General features: G+C 39.0%; 2 protein-coding genes, 1 long non-coding RNA gene and 1 pseudogene across 3 annotated transcripts; all 4 read left to right on the top strand.

Moving 5' to 3' along the window:
* Nucleotides 1–327: 327 nt before the first annotated feature.
* Nucleotides 328–633, top strand: LOC123470096. The gene is made up of 2 exons (XR_006643594.1): nucleotides 328–380; nucleotides 442–633. It is a non-coding gene; the product is annotated as an uncharacterized LOC123470096 (long non-coding RNA).
* A 4030-nt stretch (nucleotides 634–4663) lies between these two features.
* Nucleotides 4664–9522, top strand: LOC116916668 (alkyldihydroxyacetonephosphate synthase, peroxisomal). The gene is made up of 10 exons (XM_032921961.2): nucleotides 4664–4940; nucleotides 6968–7252; nucleotides 7309–7458; nucleotides 7536–7687; nucleotides 7763–7899; nucleotides 7978–8156; nucleotides 8218–8345; nucleotides 8414–8722; nucleotides 8787–8901; nucleotides 8979–9522. The coding sequence occupies exons 1-10, from the start codon at nucleotides 4880–4882 to the stop codon at nucleotides 9302–9304; spliced, it is 1842 nt and encodes a 613-aa protein (XP_032777852.1). The 5' UTR covers nucleotides 4664–4879; the 3' UTR covers nucleotides 9305–9522.
* Nucleotides 9523–10593: 1071 nt separating this feature from the next.
* LOC116916632 (ras GTPase-activating protein 1) lies at nucleotides 10594–15193 on the top strand. The gene is made up of 14 exons (XM_032921909.2): nucleotides 10594–10891; nucleotides 11199–11555; nucleotides 11626–11828; nucleotides 11891–12082; nucleotides 12147–12487; nucleotides 12546–12821; nucleotides 12906–13105; nucleotides 13167–13276; nucleotides 13342–13441; nucleotides 13504–13708; nucleotides 13771–13886; nucleotides 13947–14268; nucleotides 14357–14482; nucleotides 14551–15193. The coding sequence occupies exons 1-14, from the start codon at nucleotides 10659–10661 to the stop codon at nucleotides 14626–14628; spliced, it is 2859 nt and encodes a 952-aa protein (XP_032777800.2). The 5' UTR covers nucleotides 10594–10658; the 3' UTR covers nucleotides 14629–15193.
* Nucleotides 15194–16471: 1278 nt separating this feature from the next.
* On the top strand, nucleotides 16472–19754 carry LOC116915309 (annotated as a pseudogene).
* The last annotated feature ends 827 nt before the right edge of the window (nucleotides 19755–20581 follow it).

The following is a 20581-nucleotide window of genomic DNA, read 5'->3' as shown; positions in this document are numbered from 1 at the left end:
TTTTCAGTTAATTGCTACGTATCTTGGTTAGTATGTGTAGCAATTTCTGTTTCCAGATCCCATTTCTTGTATTTTTTAAAAAATCTTTTCCAACAACTTTGACAAAAAATAAAATTGTGAAATCTAATGATGAAAATATTACTTAGTGGACACAAATCTTTTTCAAAGAGGTGATTTTCTACACTTACTGGAATTCTTTAACTAAAAGTTAAGGATTCTAAGATACTCTTTATTGAAAAATACAAGGAAACCCTGTTTTTGCTTAATCTTGTATTTAGGTTTTCGAAGCAGTAGCAGTAGCGAGCGCCAGATGGTGTCGTCGTAACCCTTGTTTTTCCTCTCATTAGTTGTTGCCAGGTAACGCGTCACCGCCATAGGAGGTATACGAGTTTACAGCCCTTAAGCATTAAGTAGGCCTTGATTTTACCTTTACAATCACAGTTAGCTGTTGTTTACATCAGTGTTGCCACGAAATAGTTTTCTCTAAAGCCAAAAAAGTTGCTAAATCGGGCAAATAAATACCACTTGAAATGTAAAAAAAAGCCACTTTTAAAGCCACTTTCTCAAAAATAAAAATAACTATTAAAGTGTTGCACTCGTTAATAATCCGAATAAACCAAGAACAAATACAAACCGTGAATCACAGAGCACAATTTATTTAAGAACACAGAGGTAGATCCACAATACGCGATGAGTAGCTGGCTTTCGCGAAGCTTCTTCTTGAGGTCTGCCGGTAGCCGGATCCGAGAACTATCTGTCATCTCTGACAGACAGGTGAATCCCGGCCACTGATCGACCTGCCATCTACCGAGCAGTATGCAAACAGGGTCATACACGTAACAAAAGCTAGTAAGATCAGTATTTTTGGTGTATTCTTTTTTTTCCTGGTTAGGTTTGCCACTATTCCCCACTAGGATTCAATTTGAGACATCAGACTCAGAGATCAGAAAGAGTATCAGACCTGGACAGAGTATCAGGCAGCAAGACATTGAAAATTTAACATATTAAAAATACGAATCCCATTATTCATCTGCTATAGTGCTAGGGCCCCACGGGGTACCGGGTATTGGCACTGGCCCTACTGCAGTACCGCTACTAGTACACCCGAGTCCATAAATATCTACCCCCCAAAAAAAAAGGCGCGAAACATAAAAGTACCGCAACAAAATTGGTTTTGCGCTTACTGTCATTGTAAGCTGATTGAAAGTATGCGTAGAGTTGTATACTCGCTGTGCCGATGCATAACACTATGCGCAAAAACAATTTTGCAGCGGTAGACGATTTTTATTTTTCGCGCCTTTTTTTTGGGGGTAGATATTTATGGACTCGGTTTACTAGGCCAGTAGGTCTGCTGTCTGCGGAAAGCTGAAGCCCTGCCCCTGAATTCAATGCTGTCATGCTGCATTTACTGATACACATATGGTCATATGCTTTATGCCGACTGCAATTAACGTTGCCAGATTTATGTTTTCAAATATTTTATGCGTTAAAACTAAAATAAGCCCATTTTGAAGCCAAATCATGGGAAAATTTCGGGAAAAGCCAGAAATAGCTAAAAAAGCCAGAAAAAAAAAAGAAAAGCCAACCGTCCAATTTTCAAACAAAAAAGGCAACTAGATATCGATCATCGCGACGGCTCTCAGAGACGTTTCGTGGTGATTCCGAGCGATGGCAGCCTACAGCGCAATGCACTTTTTTGCACAGCGCGATGCACTTGTTTGAACAGCGCGATGCATTTTCCGGTGCACACTCTCCACCAGCTCCCTCTTGTTCAGGGACCTGAACCCTGTCAGGCAAAACATGACAACAACTTCTGGTAGGGTTCAGGTCCCTACCGGTTAGTTTGGTGCGGTTTAGCGGGTCTCAGGTAATCCCCATACCAAAGCAATAAATGGAATTTAAATAACAGGAATTAATAGCCTTTGCAAAGAGCTATTCATTTATGTAAAAGTTATTAGTTTTATTCTTATAGCTTTCCCGTGAAAAAATACTTAAACATTGCGTATTACTGGGGAGATGGGGAATTACCTGAGACCCAATAAACCGCACCGACCTACCCGAAATAAGTTTAAAATTTAAATAATTCGTTACGGGAAAACTGTAGGTCCAAAATTAATCAATTTTACATAAATGGATAGCTCTTGGTAAGGGCTATCCATTTCTCTATAATTTGTGAGTGGAATTAATAGGAAAAAAAGTTTGAAAAAGAAATACAATTTATACATATTTCTAGTGAGTCGAGTATATACATAGAGCAAAAACTACAACAACCTTTCTGTCAAAAACTTTTTTTAAAATGTAAATTCTTTTAATTAGTTTGCAGAAATAGATAGCCCTCATTAAGAGCTATCTAATTATGTAAAATTCATATATTTTGGAGTTATAGATTTCCTGCAATAAAATTATTTACATTACATGATGTATTGGGAGATAAGGAGACCCGCCAAACCGCACCGACCTACCCGAATAATGGCGAATCGGTTTAGTACTCCAATAAGTACTTTTGTAAGCCATTTTTTTTTACAGAAATGGACAGATTTTATCAAAATATAACCATTTCCATAATAGTTTTAAATTTTTGACTTAAAGTTTTCCCGTTAAAAATTAATATCCCGATGAAAGCGGATGACCTATATGTACAAGGGTAACAATACAGTAAATAAAATTAAAAAACAAATCGATGTGTAATAAATTCTATTCATAAAATGTAAAAAAGATTTAAAATAGGTAAAAACATTGTATTTATGTGAATAAATTAATTATAAACAATAAACTACATAAAAAAAATAGAGGAAAGAAAAAAACAAATGAAACGGCAGCGCAGAAAACTCCACTGTGGAGAGTGTGCACCGGAAAATGCATCGTGCTGCGCAAAAAAATGCATCGCGCTGTGCAAAAAAGTGCATCGCGCTGTGCAAAAAAGTGTATCGCGCTGTAGGCAGCCGTCGTTTGGAATCACCAATCTTCTGAGAGCCGTCGCGATGATCGATATCTAGTTGCAGCTACTTGTCATCGGTGTGCGGACGTTTCAGAGTTAAACGGGAGGATATAGTCCGAATGCGCTACCCGTTTGGATGTTTTGGGTTTTGACTGTGCTTGTCCAGCCGATTCTATCAATTATTTCACACATTTCTCATTGTCGCATCCATTTTAAATCAATACCATTAGAAAGACAATGTTTTCTTCTATCAGAATGTGTTCTCTTCTTTATGTGGAAAAAATTTCGTCTTCATCGTAAAGATTTGATTCGTCCGCCGGTCCATTCGCAATCTAGTGATGCTCTTCAATTAATTTCTGCCAACGGTTGTTTTTCTAAGGAATCATTTAGAAATCAACACACTTATATTCAACAGAGAATTTTATATCGAAGTCAATTGATTGCAGATTTTTATGTTGATTTGACGAATTCCTATTGAAATAGCCAAATTCAAAGAAGAAACACAAACGACGGTGGGCGTCCCGCGCGCACTAAATTTTTTCTCATTAAAAAAATACTGTTTAGTAGCTGAGATAGTAGGCTACAATCCTATATAATTTTTCTGTTAAAATTTCAGTTTTGTTTTCAAGATATACAAAAAACCAAAAAGTGTCTCAATTGACCCCACTCTCCCCTACGGTATTTACTTTTTTTTATTTCTTCATTTTTTGTGAGTTAAATTTAGGAACAGGTTGTCAGATTTATTCTAGCCTCTGGCTGATCCCATTCACCGCCCCAATTGTTTTTTTTTCTCTCGGTTTCCGCTTTCTAGTTTAAAAAGAAAATCGCTTCTAGTATACGGCTGGAAGTAGGCCACAATTCGAAGCCGCTCTGTTATGAATCTCGGTAAACCAAAAGGCCTCCGCAGACTCCATAGGGTATATGTAAGAAAATCAGTCGAACATTTTTACATTTGTTTTCATATTATACAATCTAATCTGGAAAACTTTGACCCAACTTCGTATTTCAATGGGTTTTTTTATCGTTTTTCCTAATAGAAAATATTCGCTGGCCCTGCACCTGCAGCTTCCGATCAAAACGTGCATCTTCAGCGGCGAAATGTTACAAGCGGATATTGATATTGATATTCACGGAGCAACGTAAAAAGCTGCTTTACGTATAAATTTCGAAAGTCTAATGGGATAAATAATTGGGTTCATAAAACTGACCATTTGTTCAATAGAGAAGATGGCGGAACAAGGGACAATTACTAATTCGAATTCCACGACAAGTTGTGATTAACACTTTCGTTCCGCCTCCAGAGCCACCTGAAATAAACAGCACACTGTGGTCAGGTATAGGTCTATCCCTGGATATATTTTAAAAACAAGACTAGTTGGATTCCACAAAGAAACCTATTCAGGCAGAATCGATGTACATTTTTTTTTGTATTCTTCTGTTTGCTATAGGTTTTTTCAGCTGATAATAAGAGGTTTGCTGACGACCAGCTTTTTGCAGAGAGCACTATGTGAATGTACACAGTTCTTATCTGAGAGGTGAGACGGCGCTCTCTGTATACAGTGGTTGCGGTGAATCGAAGTGGGATCTCTATACACTATAGAAATAATAAGGGCAGACCGAAAGACGAAAAACAACTTTAAAGAATTGTTAAGAGAGAAAGACAAGGAGGAAGAGATAGGAGAAGGAGGAGCCGGGTATGTCTGTGTTGTTTGGAAGCGAGTGCGCTCAGTTGAGGGTTGCAGCGACCGCCAAGCGCTTGGCAGTCTTCTTCGTCTTGGAAAGTCTTGCAAGTCTTGCTGCTGATATTTCTGGTTGCGTTTGTTTTTAAAACGCTGTCTTGTGGTATTGCCTTGACTGGGCTTACAAGTTGGCGCCAAAGTTTCTTCAGTTTAACGTGTTTACAGCGTTTTCGATAGCTTTAATTTTAAAGAATATTCACAAATGGCAGATTCTAGTGCTGACCGGTTAGCCGTTATTCACCGACATCTTACAAAGGATTCCGGTACCTCATTTTATGCATATTTTCATTATTTCCTCTTGGCTGAAACAACAGACATTGATAGTTGTGATTAGCGATCGGCCCCGATTAGCCATAATCGGGTTAACCGCCCCGCCCTACCCCAGGAAAAGGCAATCGGGGCTTAATCGATGTACCACTTCCATAGCCGGGGCGGGGAGGGGAAAAAATCGAGGTTAACCCGCTTGCCCCGACGCCATTTGCAAAAATGGCGCCTGAATTCAAACTACGAATTTGGGTCGGGTTTTTCTTAGGGCAACCGGGGCGAACTCCCCAATTTTCATCATAATAATCGATTTCGACTCGATTATGTTTTTACGTCGATCTATTGATCGCAATCGGGGTTGCATCCCAGATTAGGCCCCCCGATACAACCCCGGAGATCGGGGTTCAAAATTTTCACCCCGAGCCCCACCCTGAGTTTCGAAACCCGATTGGCAAAATGCGCCCCGTTTAGGGTCGGGGCCGATCCCTAGTTGTGATTCTTGTGAATCATTGCGTGTAATTTCATTGAATCTGGCACTGGTTTGGTTTCCCTTTTACGTAACAGTGTAAACGAAACCCGTTTTTGACATTTACAGTCAACAAAGCCTTCACCCGTGAAGTTGCCACTTAGCAGGTTTTAACCTGTTCTACAGGTTTTTGAGGGTCTGGACAAGTTTTCTTTTTTATCTTGCAGGTTTGCAAGTTTTTGTAGGTTTTTATCACTTTTGCAGGTTTTTCACAGTTTTTTTTCAGTTATTTTGTGCCTTTTTTGGACATTTTTTCAGTTTTTAAGAAAAAAGTGGTGTAAATTAGATGAGTTGACAACGCCACATATAAAAAATTGGAATTGGCCGCGTTTACGCCTAGTCGTTTTCGTCTAATCGTCTGCTCTGCTGAACGAAAAAGGAAAAACCATGCTCAAAGCCTCTGCTAGGAAGAAAAGGGGGAAAATCTTAATTATATTTATGAAAACTTAATTTTTAACGTGAAGAAGATGGTTTCTCCATAAGACGCTGCAGCCGCAGCAGACCAACTTGGACACAAATGAGATTTTCGCATTTGTGGAAAACGCGCAACGCAGGATGTTTTACTGCTCTATTGAGACACAGGGCAATTGAAACAAAAATTGTTTCTCTCGCCGTATAAGAGGAATTTTCTTGAAAAAATTAGGGCTAATAGAATGAGGGGGTTTACAAGTTTAGAAAAATTTACGAGTTTTTGTATTCAAAACTTTTTAAGATATCTCGATAAAACTGTTTTTTGTTCTCCGTCTGTTAAATTTGCGTTTTCAATTTTTTTGTTTTAACCCCTAAAACGCTACGCTTTAGTAATAAAATTAGTTTCAGATGATTTGCAATTCATTTTTCTACAATTTAATGTCATTTAGTTTTTCCCTGCATTCTTAAATAATTTTAAATAATTAAATGTAACGATGACCCTATTGAAGGGCAATTGAAACACTTTGTTTATATTCCCTATCTGCGAGTGGTTGCATTTTTTTTGCAAGTATTTGACGTAATTCATTTAAACAAATGTAAATCATCATGTTAACACAACTATAATACTTGTATTCGCTGTTTAGGATTTATTAAAAAAAGCATGTTGCTTAATGGTATTTTTAAAATTTAATTATTTAAATATTTTAAACTAAATTACGATCTACTTTAAGCATATTTTAAAAATCTGTAAATCGCATTGTACCTAATGGTAAAATTTGATCACACTAGCAGTTGTGGCTGCTGAGATATCGTGATTGGGTGAGGGGGTTTACAATTGCCCTGCTACCATGGCAATTGAAACACTCGAAGCGACCTCAGTTTTTTACAATTTACTACTATTATAACTAATCTTTTCTCATAAAAAAAAATATCGTTTAGTAGCTGAGATAATAGGCTACAATTCTATATAATTTTTGTATTAAATTTTTCAGTTTTTTTTTTCAAGGAATAGAAAAAACCAAAAAGTGTATCAATTGCCCCCACTCGCCCCTACTCTTAATTTATTTCTTCAAAACCTATGATCTACAGGTGACAAGGTGGCACCGAAAATACCAAGTTCGATTCCCAAAAAACGACAAGAATTACTGCGATGGAACGGATGGGGTTACGAAGATTCTGGTTTCGTTTTGAACAATCTCGGCACAGGGCAACATCCAAAATATGACATTATTTTCAGTGGCGGCCGCTATGAAATCGCCAGCGCAGATCTCCCACACCTTTATGACTGGGCCTGTACAATAATTGGTGTTCATCCTGAAAAAAAGAAGGATCCTCAGGGTGAACCAAGTTATCCAGAACCCATTTTGAATGAAGGTATTTTCTAAAGCTTTTCTAGCCTGTTTGTGTTTTCATTAGTCTATTGTTAACAGGTTTTGTCAATGACTTGAAGAACACCAGCATGACATTCTCTTTCGAGGGGATGGACAGACTATTCCGTGCCCATGGCCACACACTGCATGACATTGCCCTCTTAAGGGGAGGCCAATTTCTCAGGATACCAGATGTTGTTGTTTGGCCAGGTAACTGTTTTAGAAGCACAATATATGGTGGGTTATACCATTCAAAATACTAATATGTAGATATATATTTTCCTTAGAGTGTCACTCTCACGTGGAAGAGTTAGTAGCCTTGGCCTCTAAATACAACGTCGCTGTTGTACCCATCGGAGGGGGAACGAACGTAACCGGAGCAGTAGACTGTAAACGCGACGAACAACGAATGATAGTCTCATTAGATACTTCACAGATGGTAACTCCATTCCTTACACCATCTGTCGGATGTTTTCATTTCCTTTTGTTGTGTTTTTAAAATTTTTCTGTGTAGAATCAAATTTTGTGGATTGACGATGGGAACTTGGTTGCGCATGTCGAGTCGGGTATTATTGGAAAAGATCTCGAAGATCGATTACAGAAAAGAGGCTATACGACAGGCCATGAACCGGATTCATATGAATTTTCGAGGTATGTTGTTCCATCACTAAAATAACCGCAGTTTATGTATTAATGCGCACTTTTCTTTAATTTTAACTCGGTGAGTAGTCTTGGGGGATGGGTAGCCACAAAAGCTTCAGGCATGAAAAAAAACCGCTACGGAAATATTGAAGACTTGGTGGTTGCACTAAGGGCCGTGACGCCCAGCGGCGAATGGCGAAGCAGCGGAACTTATCCAAGGGTTTCAACAGGTCCAGATATGAACCATGTGATGATCGGGTCTGAAGGTACTTAATCTAAATCAGGCAAAATTCCATCATGTACGTAAACACGTTTTATAATTTCCAGGAACATTGGGAGTAATCACAGAAGTAACCATAAAAATTCGGCCCATTCCACCATTACGAAAATATGCTTCGTTTGTCTTTCCGGATTTCGATTGTGGCGTCAAATTCATGAGACAAGTAGCCCGTGACGTGAGCTTTATTCTTTTACTATATGAGTAGTTTTAAGACAGGTTTGTCAATTAGTTCTTTTCTTGTAGCGCTGTCAACCGGCTTCCCTGCGTCTCATGGACAACCAGCAGTTCCAGTTTGGCCAAGCTTTGCGCCCATCAAAGGGTCCTTTTGGGCTTTTAGTCGATGGTCTGAAGAACTTCTATCTGACTCGCTTGAAAGGATTGGACATTAACAAAATTTGCGTCGCTACCATTGTAATGGAAGGGACCATCAAAGAAGTAGCTGTTCAAGAAGAAAAGCTCAACACTATAGGCCTTGAGTTTCAAGGAATCCCTGCTGGAGAGCACAACGGAAAACGGGGCTATCAACTGACTTTCGCCATCGCCTACATCAGAGTAATATGAATTTTCTTTCGTTTGTGAAGTATTTGAAACATATTTTGGCTACATCTGTTTCCAGGACATTGTGTTGAATTATGGTGTTGTTGCAGAGTCCTTCGAAACGTCTGTACCGTGGGATCGAGTCGTTAACGTAGTTAACAACACCAAAAGCCGTTTGGAGAAGGAATGCGCTGGTACTATTATTATATCTCTCATAAAGTTCATCAAATTGATGCCGGAAACTAGTTTTAACTCTATTTTTTATTATTAGATCGCAAATTTTCGCATTCTTTTATTTCGGCGCGAGTCACTCAAGTATACGATGCCGGTGCCTGCATTTATTTCTACTTTGCCTTCAACTATGGAACGATGAGCATGCTGCAGGCGGTAGAGGTGTACGAAGAGCTAGAAATAATCGCCCGCAATGAAATCATGGCATCTGGAGGCTCCTTGTCGCACCACCACGGCGTAGGCAAAATCAGAAAGAAGTGGCTGCCTTCCATTTTAACTTCCAATGCCATCAATGTGCTTCATTCCATAAAAAATACCGTTGATCCCCAAAACATTATGGCAGCTGGTAATCTGGTTTTTGACTAAAATCATTATCTTTAATTTCGTGGCCCATTGCGGAGGATTTTACATTTATTTCAAATTTCCGATATACAGTACCCGCCCTTAGTATCCGAACGCTAGGGCCATTTAACCCAGCGTCTTATGGCGAATGTTGTGTAGCGCGGATAGGGAAATGGGTTAGTCAAAATTAGAATAAAGCTACAAAAAATGTTTCTAGTGTTAAATAAACAATAAGCTATCTAGTACAATTTGTTTTAATTTTGTACCTACAAGATTTGTTGACTAGCATGTTAGTCATCAAATATCCGAACACTGCTTCGCCCTATGGGGTGCCAAATGACACAGGGACACGTTTTATAATTTTTTTGTTTTACACAAACAAATATTTTCTGACTCCCCATATTATGCAGTTAAATTGTATATTCATTATGCTATATCCCCGTATCTGTTATTATACTAAAACTTAAATAGTTTAGGAAAGGGAATTTTTTTACGTGAAGAGCCCAGGTAAAAATTTACTTGGCAATTACTCAAGTAATACAATAAAAAATTTCGAGTAATAGTAAAGGATTTTGACTACGAATTTGGGTGGGGTTTTTATCGGGGCAACCGGGGCGAACTCCCCGATTTTTCATCATAATAATCGATTTCGACTCGATCGATTATCTTTTTACGTCGATCGATTGATTGCAATCGGGATTGCAGCCCCGATTAGGCACCCCGATACAACCCCGATTGAGATCAGGGTTCAAAAAATTTCACCCTGAGCCCCGAAAGCCCCACCCCGGGCCCCGAATTTCAAAACCCGATTGGCAAAATGCACCCCGATTAGGGTCGGGGCCGATCTCTAAGTCCAACAAGAGTAATAGAATAGTGGTGTAGCCACGGCCATGTTAACTCCCCCTCTCGGATTTTTTCCCAAAAGTTGTTGCCAATTTCGCGTATCGATTGTGAGAAAATTAGGCAAGATATCGATTTAAGTGTCCCATAACCGTAACTGCCACCTATGAATTGAGTTTGAAGGGTTGATATTTTTCTACTACTACTTTTACTTTTTTCACACTAATTAATTAAGCCACTTTTTGTTTACTTTCTGAATTACAGACGACGAAAATGAGCGAAAACAGCGAAAACGTAATACATCACAAGTTCACAACACAGCCGCTGTGGCGCTTTCGTTATGGGACAGAAAGACTTTCAGGCCAAAAAGGCAATGGGACATGGGAGGGCCCGCCATAAGCGTGGCTACACCAGTATTCTATTACTCTGGTGAGTCTGGTCCAACGCTGCTGTCTGCTGATTAGGGATGGGGGGGATTAGAACAACGTGACAACATTGGGTCTTAAATGTCAAGTAGTGGGAGCAAATATTTTTTGTGATGGCGGACTTCATCAGAGGAGCGTTCGGCGTGAGCCGTTCGTCATCCACGAAAGAAAAGGAACAGAAATTTGAAAGAGAAAAAGAAAAATTGCACGCTTCTCCTAGTACGGGGAGCGACGATAATGTCGATTTGGGTGTGGAAGAATTCGATCCTTTCGCTTCGTCACAAGCGGAAACTGACGACATTGACGGTTACATCAATGTTTCCCTCGTCGCCCCACCAGAAACTGAGTACGTTACCAGTGTTGTTGGGCTATTCTTTATGTTTTCATCAGTTACAATGTTCACAAGTCTGCTTAGCTAGTTTCTTCAGTTGCAGAGAACTGTCATGTCTGCAGTCGCAAGGCTGTGAATCTGTATTGTAATAATATCAGAAATATTGTGTTAAAACTTTTGTGTTGTTCTTTACTAGTTTATGTTTACTATTCTAATAGTTTTAAAGTTTCAAATAATGTGAACAAGTGATGTTTACTAGATAATTGCTGTATATAGTAGCAATTTACGTAGATGTAAAAATAATAGTTTTTTCTTTTTACAGTTGGTATCATGGAAGACTGGACAGATTTGGTTCGGAAAGTCGTCTTCGTGACTTCGGAAAATTGGGAGCTTACTTAGTTCGCGAATCAGATCGAAAACCTGGTTCATACGTACTATCATACTTGGGTCGAACTGGCGTCAATCACTTTAGAGTGACGGCAGTATGTGGCGACTTTTACATTGGCGGGCGGCAATTTGATTCTCTTTCAGATCTAGTCGGTTATTATACAAGCTTTGCCGATCTGTTGAAAAAAGAAAGGCTAATGCATCCTGTTGCTCCCCCAGAGCCTGTCAATGACAAAAAGAAAGTAGTTGCTATTCTTCCCTACACAAAAATGCCAGATACAGATGAATTGACGTAAGCATACATTCAGTCAAGACTGAGATATTGCAGTTAACCTGTTTTTGAACTAAACATTTTCTTCTAGATTTCACAAGGGCGATATTTTTTTCGTTCACAACGACATGGGCGAGGGCTGGTTGTGGGTGACAGCACACCGGACCGGCGAGCAAGGATTGGTGTTTCAAGATCTCGTGGAAAATATTGACGAAACTATTGACCCCAACCAGGTTTTTAGCTGGTTTCATGACAACATCACCAAGGAGGAAGCAGTTGATATGCTCGTCAAAGGTAGCCACTACATTCTTAACTGAATTAACGTGAGGATCAGATAAAACGTTGTTAAACTCCAGCTGGCCCTGGCAGTTTTCTGGTGCGCCCCAGTGACAATTCTCCTGGTGATTACTCTCTCTTCTTCCATATTAACAACCAAATCCAGCGCTTCCGAATCGAGAAAAAAGGTGTCCGTTATTTGATGGGTGGTAGAACATTTAACTGCCTTGATGCTGTTATTAGTCGCTACAAGTGTGAGCAAATTGTCGAAGGTAAGAAATCTTAAGACTAGCATTTCTTTTTTATTTTGTCTTTCAAAATTTCTCATATCGTTAGGTCACACTTTGGGTCTGCTCGTGCCAAGTTCGCGATGCGTGACGGATGGAGGGGTCGCTAGTTCGGGTTTGCGCCTCGATCCAATGCGAGATGTTTCATCGTGCGCCGAAAAGATCTACGCCACCCTCCGTGAATGCCGTGAGCAAACGGGTGTTAAAAAGTCTATGAATGCTCGCATGCAGGGCTACTTGTATAAGAAGAGCGAAAAGAATAAAAAATGGAAAAGTCTATATTTCGTGCTTCAGAGCGACAACGGTGAAGACCGACTGTACTTCTTCGACAACCCAAAGCGCACCAAACCTCGTGGACTTATTGATCTTTCATGTTCCTACCTTTACCAAGTATGTCAATAAGTGTTAATGTTTCGAAGAAATGACTAAATGGTATTTGAGCACACAGGTTCATGATTCGCTGTTTGATCGAAGCTACTGCCTGCAGCTAGTAGAAAGAGCTTTGCCTTGTCTAGCAACGGTGACTTACCTGGCAGCACCCAATGCCGAGTCAGCAGTTGAATGGATAGCCGCTCTCAAGCCTCTCTGCGCCCCACAGGTAGCACGAAGCCCAAAGATTAATCGTCTCCGAGAACTCCGTTGTCTTCATCTGACAGTCTTAGAAGCCCATCGCTTGCCACAAAGACTAGTTCCAAACCCATATTGTGTCATTGCACTGAACCAGGTATGGCATTCTTTAGTTACTGGTAATACCAGTCCTCAGTTTTTTAAGTGGTAAAATTTTGTTATTGTTATACCAATGCTATAGGTGAAGGTAGCACGTACAAGATTCTTCAATGGACCTGACCCAGTCTGGGACCAAGAATTTTTGCTGGATGACATTCCACCTGACGTGCTAACCTTAACTCTAACCATAAACAACAAGGGAAAACGCTCAAAAGATTCCGAAGTAGCTGAATTGACGGTTGAATTTTCCAACCTAAGTAACGGCGATGAAGTGGAGGAATGGTACAAGAAGCTCACCTCGTACGCTTTGTCTGATTTCTTTTTATTTCTAAAATTTTTTTAGGTATAATCTCTCGGGAATGACGCCTGTGGGTGAATGGGGCACTATTCGCTTGCGCACGAGATATTTGCACGATCTGATTATGCCCGAAGAAGAATACTCTCCTCTAAAAGGTTTTTGGGTTTTGCATCGCCTATTTGCAAAAACCCGGCAATAATAGAGAAAATGTTATTCACAGAATTGTTGCTGGATCCTCATTTAGAGGCTGTCCGTGCGTTGGCAGATTTGTGTCATCTAGATCGCGTTCCACTGGCCACATCGTTGTTGAGGGTATTCAGGTGCGTTGTCTAACTTTTTTTTTCTCGAATGCAATTGAATTTCGATGCTTTTTGTTTCTCAGACATGAACGCAAGGAAGCTGACTTACTTCAAACTCTAAACGATGCAGAAATCGACAAAGAGGAAGAAACTTCCACGCTGTTTAGGGCCGCCTCCTTGACTACAACATTGATGGACCATTATATGAAGTCGGTTTGTACGCCTTTTTTGGCGGCTGCTGTCAGTGAAACTATTCATAAGCTAATGGAAGCTAAACAGTCTTGCGAAGTACTTTTCAACCAAATTACCTTTGTATCGTTCCTATCCTAACGGGAGTTCGACATTTCTAGTTGAATCCTTCCAAAATGGATCCCGGTGGTGATGCCTGCGCAAACGCTGAATTCCTTTTGCAGATTCTGGACGAAATAACGGAGTCGATCCTCATGTCAGCCGAAGCCTGTCCCAAGTTCGTTACCGTCTTTAATTCTTCCTTTGCATTTTTACAAATTTTTCTTCTTCCTTTTAGAACAATTAGATATATATGCAGCTGTTTGCAAAGGAAAGTAATGTCACGATGGCCCCAAGAGCGACTGGTTCGTACTAGGGTTGTGAGCGGTTTCATTTTCCTTCGTCTCCTATGCCCGGCCATTCTAAATCCTCGCAATTTCAACCTTATCGCGGAGACACCTTCGCACAACGCGGCCCGCTCGCTCATTATGGTGGCCAAATGCCTTCAAAATCTAGCCAACCTTGTCGAATTCGGTGGCAAAGAGCCTTACATGGAAGTGGTTAACCCGTTTATACTCAAGAACAAGGAACGGATGGTCTACTATCTGGATCAACTTTCGGTTAGTTTCAGAATTATTATGGCGTTGGTTGCAGTTCTTTGACGCATAAAAAAAATAACACGCTTTACTATTTTTCCGCCAATCCAAGAATGTCAAAGAAAAGCCGGACTCGGATGACTCCGGCGTTCGAGGAGATCCAGCTAGGGATTTGGGTACGTTGCACCACATTTGTGTAACTCATTTGAAAGATCTACAACTGATGGCCAAATCAAAGGTATTATTCCGACACATTTCACCAGCTATTAAATGAATGAACAATAATCGATTTCTTCCGTTTTTTAGCTTACAATTAAAAAGTTGGTGACGGTAACAGAGATGCTCACCAAGCACAAGCAAAAGTACATGGAAATGATTCGCTGATGATAGTCTTGTTTCTTTTGGAAATTTTAAAGCTTGAATAATGGCCTGGGGGAAAATTTAATCGGGTCAGCAATCCAACTAGCTTATTTTCTTGCAGAGATGAATCGTCGCATTCTTCATTTGCTATTATCCAACGATGACCTTTCTAAGGAGACAGTGAAGTTTGTAACGATTTATGCTAAAGAAGAAAATTACTAGCAATAATCGACGGAGAAAATTTTTTGTCAGTGTGATAAATCATGGCTTAATAGGCACAACTGGTTAATCCACTGAGAAGTGTTAAATATGCGTGCCATATTTCATTGTTCATCAGTTAATTTGAAAAAGAAAAAAAAAATCATCCTTTGCTAGTCCGCTGCCATCTGAAAAATAACACTTATTGCTACCGTGTCGCATAGAATCTGTTTCTTTTTTGTTTCAGGAAGAATCGTGTATGATGATCCTAGTATGAAAATTTAAAATAGTTTGAAACGCATTTGATGATTACAATCTCCTCTGTATCGTTCGAAGATATTCAAGCGCCGCAAAGTTTGCAGGTTGCCAATAAAAAAGAAAATTTTTTAAATCTTTGTCTATCGACCCAATAGCTAAGAATAAATTTTTGCTTCGAATGGCAGATGAGATGCTAATGAAAAACCAAACATAAGAAAATTGTAGATTTAATTAAAATAGTTAAAGTTTTGTTCCTTGTTTTGGTTAGGGTTTAGGGGTTCCCAACACCCATTTTGATTGTAATCTGTCAAGTCTCACCGGCATCTAGTTTCATCTGGCAAATCAATTAAGGTAATGAGCTATCAACTTATATGTTATGACAATCTTATGTTAGTGACAAATCGGTGAAGCATTAGCCTAATGAGTAATGACACAAAAATCTAGGATTCGATCCCTAGATAAACTGTTTTCTGTGGGAAAAATAAGTAAATTTTCCCATTGGCCTTATAATTTGTGAAATAAACGTAAAAAACAAAGTTGATGCGCTAACAACACTTTATTTTCTTTAACTTTGAAATGTCCTTGTTTAACTAAAAAACCAATTACTTAATCAAATCAGCGGTCAGTTTTGATTATACTGTGTTATTTAAAAAATCATACAGTCTTATCTCAGTACAAACTTTATGTTAAAAAGAACTTGCGTATGGTGATTGTGGTTTAATTACAAATCGAAATCATTTATTTTTTACTAAGTCTAGATTTAGCCAAAAATGAAAAAGTGGGAAGGTTTCTCATTTTCGCCAAAATCTGCAAAAATCGACATCTCTTAGAATTCAATAAAAACACACACGTTATACTCAAAATTAAACGCTGATTCCTGCTGTAATATTAGTTTTTCCGTTAATTATCTCGTTTTTGAATAAAACGTAATCGTAGTAGTTATAGCGCAAATTTCTTTTTAATTGTAACTACACAAAAAGTAGAAGCCTCAAAGGAAACCAAAGTGCATTAATGTGATCCTCGTTGAATTTCTAATCTAAATCATGTATAGTTTTCAATACTTTTTTATTTTAAAAGAAAAAAAAGTCGGGCTTATTTTGCCGGGCTTAATTATTAAATCTCAAAATTTTCAGAAAAAATTGCCATATTGGAATTCGCTAAAAATTTAACGTTATGGTCCAAATTTAACGTAGAATGGGAAAAAAATATTAGTTTTCTCATCAAGCCAGCTGTTTTTGATATAAATGGGACCAATTTGTTGCTGGCGCGCCAGTACTGCCGTCCCCAGGCATTTCAAAATTTGCGCAATATTATCAGCATGAAGTACTGTACACCAGGAGTGCAAATGCACTGGAGAGCTTTGAGCTGCACATGTTAAGCTCCATAGATGGCGTTGCGGCTGTTCGGTCTGGAATTTGAAGGAAGAGAATAGGGGGAAACAAAGGTAGTCATTTTGAATTTGGTCTGCTATGTATAGTTCGGTGACGAAGTCAAACAATCTGTTCATTATTCTGATCTACACAATGTAATCATGTAAGTGACCTATCAACAGTAATTTTGGTTTATATTTGGCTTTCACAAGAAAATCTATAACAAATAATTATATTAGTTAAACTGTTATTGAAGATAGGACTACACAGTATTAAAAGACTCTTCTCTTAAGGAAATTTGTAGCTGTGGACTTTCTTTAGATGACGCTTGTATCATAAATATTTTCCTGCTTCTTGGAACAAGGAACATAGGATGTTTTGATGCCAACCAAGTGTCATTGAAAAGATTGTAAAAAGATGTTAAGGTATTTGACGAATGTGTAATTATGTTAGTAAAGTGACTTTTTTGGTATTCTTAAATTAGCAGGAAAAACCTAAAACTAGAGAACTATACATTTGTTTCTTGTTTCTAGTTTGATAAATTGGTAAAATGAAACAACATATGGCCTGTTACTTCAGATCAATTATTTTCACAAGTTAAGATTGATTCCACAATCTTCCACTTCTCAGATAGACACCCATCCAGAAAGGATGGGTGATAGATGATAAGAAAAATTGATTAATTAAAAAATTTGTATGTTGGTTTATTGATTGCAGAGTCAGAAAACAATGTGAGGAATCTTATATTCAAGCCCTCGAAACCCCAGCATTCTTCAACAAGGCTATAAAGCAATTATAATTTTGGGAGGTAAACATTGAAACCCAAAACAAATCAGACATTTTATAGTTGGTTTTTTTGCTTAATTTTCTTATTAAACTTAACTTTTGAAAACATGAATGTATGTTAAGGGTCAAGTTAATGAAATGGTTGAGTCAAATATGAATTTTACATTACTTTTGAACAGGTCCCAGTGGGGCATCCCAATTTACGCAGCGAGATGCCCCACAATACGACCCAGCAATCTTTATTACTTGCCGTCTTCCATTGCCGGGAATTTGTTATGCATACAATTACTCAACAGGGAATCAGGTAGCCAATTATGTTTTATATCAAATTTTTATTATTCAAATTATTTCACAGCAGTATTTAACAGGTCAGAAATAAAAATTATGCCATAAAATAACAAAACGAGTGCCCGTTGCTTAAAGGCTTAGAGACTCGGGGCAAATGGTGTTGCTGATCCATGGTGACAGCGTCGATAAGGTTGCAGAAGGGTTGCGTTGCGTCGCAAAATCTTCGTGTCGTATTAATTCTGCCATTACTGATACTGAACGCCGTTTTATCGGAGTCAAGTTCCATCCTGAAGCTGATTTGACTGAAAACGGCATGTTGGAGTCCTTTCCAGTTTGAGTGCGAAACATTAATCTTAATGGCTCGTGTAAAATTACTGGACAAAAGATATTGCATAACTTCTTGTTTTTGTTGACATCTGTGGATTACAAGGAGGTTTCAGATTAAAGAAACGCGAGCAGCAGTGTATAGATTACATCCGGCGTACGTGATATGCTCATGTTGGTAGACAACGGAGTCGATTCCACCGTTTGTGCTGCCCTTCTCCATGCACTACTACAGGGTGACGACTCGTCGCGAGTGCAGATCATTAATATCGATAATGGTTTCCTGCGTAAAGATGAAGTCGAGCAGGTCGTCGCAACTTTACAGCAACTCGGGCTCAATCATCGGGTAATTTGAGATACTTTTCTGGACCGTTCAGAATCTTATGATTGGCCGAATGTGATATGAGATTACTTGGTACATCGCCCTGTCAATCTAAAATTCTATGGTTTATAATTCTTGTTCTTTGACCGAGTTCTTTTACAGACAGTGGCTTCTCATTTCTTCTCTATACCAGCAATCAGGTTTGATGTTTCGAATGGTTTAAGGTTGTTAAAGCAAGTTTGACTTCTAACGATGCTTCCACCAAAGTGCATGGTCGCCAAACTTTGTCGTTGTGTCAGACTGCTAATCCGGATGAAAAAAGTCGAATTATAGGCGATACGTTTGTCAAAGTGGCAAATAGAACGGCTAACGATTTAAATCTCACTTGAGATAATGTACTTCTCGGACAAGGTATCAACCTTCTCTTTTTTTGCATGCAATAGACTATATTGCCTGTCATCTTATATGAAAATATTACAGGTACTTTGAGGCCGGATTTATTTGAGTCCACTTCGCACATGGCTTCTTCACGTGGTTTGTCAATTAGAATCATTAGCGCTGAAGAACCGTTCATGGAAGCTGATTTCGGTGAGACGCAAGTGCTGATTCGTCTGATGGTCGATAATGCCAACATGGCAGCCAAGGAACATGCCTTGCTCAATCGGATTGAAATCACGACGTCGGAAGAAGAGCGTTTTCTTCTGGAAGAACTGTTTAGTCGCAAGCAGTATGTTGCTTCGCTACTGTCTATTCGCGCTGTCGGTGTTCAGGTACAAAAGCTTCGCAATTTAGAAGTTTTGTTGGCGGAGTTTCATAAAGATTTTTCTCTTCCTTGCAGGGAGAACCTTATAGCTATTGTGTACCACTGAGCTATGATCAGACACAACCAAACTGGAATGATCTCGACCGTGTTTGCTACATATTCGGAAAGCCTGTGCGTGAATCGGTGACAAACGTTAAACCTACCTTCTTAACGAGTAATATTTTGGCGACTTTGAGGGATGCGGATTTTATTTGGCAAATAAAATACTACGGGATTCGGGTTGCTATAAGAAGCTAACCCAGATGGCAATCGTCTTGATCCGTTTTCACTTTTACCGCTATTCTAGTCAACGCATTTGATCGCCTATGACTGGACTTCCTGGAATTCCTGATACTCATCTGCCCCAAGAGGTACGTACAAAATTATACATTTTAAAAACTGATATTGCTGTAAACATGGATACTACTTATTAGGTTGTAGACAAGATGGTTGAAGCCATCTTTACTTCCATCTATCTATCTTTACTGTTCCAGGAATTTTCAGGCTTTTGTTTGACCTGACGGCAAAACCACCCGGGACAACATAGTGGGAATGATTTGATTTACGAACGTTGCTTGGGCAAATCATCTCCGCACTCTTTATAGGACACGGATACGGAGTTGTATCATTGACTAGATATAGATGAGAAATATTATGAACAGTGGATTCAGTATAGACTTTTGAAGTTGAAAAATCAATCAACTTTGTCGTCGCTTGAAAATCTCTTAAACCCGCTTTTAAGAGGATTTCACGTGATAACTTGTTGACTATTACTTAAATATATATGCACACTTGTTGGAAATAATGGGTGAATTTGTTTTTCTTCGAACAAATTTAACATTGTTAATGTGCAGCTGGGTGGGTTGTGGTTTCTCTCCCTTGTATAACTACCTTTTTTCGCCAAATTGTTAATCTAATTCTTTTGGAACGTTCAGATGTCGCCCAAAAACAAGTAGAAGGCCATTCGAGGCGTTATGCCATTTCCTGAAATTGAACATTCAGAATATGTGGTATATGTTCGCATATTGTTAAGATCTATTTAGAGTGGTACCATAAAGTATGACTGTAGGTAAGGGTAGGCTTCTAAAAGTGAAGAACAGCTCTGACGTCTTTGGTAAGCGGAAAAGTACTGCAAAGGGAAGCGTCACATGACGGTTTCAATGATAGACTTTTTCGTTTGCTTTGCCCAATGATTCTGTGTTTTGAACTGCCAGGTGGCGTTTAGCAGTGGCACCTAATCTTTATTCTTAAAAGCCAGAGGTATTCCACTTTTCAGGGGGGATTGATTGATGATACTTGTTGGTTAAACCATGAAGAATATCAAAAGACGGATAAGTGGATGGTGGATTATAAAAGTATAAAACTGTAATTTCTCATGACATTTCCATTCACGCATGCGCGACAGTTCGTGAGCAGACGAACCATTGAAAGAGCCTTGCGCAGTTTAGCTGCATCCAGCCAGATAGGCCTACTAGTAGAACCCGAAAGATTGTTTAGACAAGTACTGTCATATTTCGGTTGCAGGTTTTCACTAAATACCAAGTAAGTAAGGGGTTTATCATGTTAAATGTATGATTTTTCGATTCAAGTCTATTAAGGTGTCAGGACTGAAATTGTACTTTTAGAACT

This window comes from Daphnia magna, linkage group LG2, assembly GCF_020631705.1.
Source record: "Daphnia magna isolate NIES linkage group LG2, ASM2063170v1.1, whole genome shotgun sequence".
Classification (NCBI taxonomy): Eukaryota; Metazoa; Arthropoda; class Branchiopoda; order Diplostraca; family Daphniidae; genus Daphnia; species Daphnia magna.
This window is presented reverse-complemented; position numbering and strand designations above follow the sequence as displayed.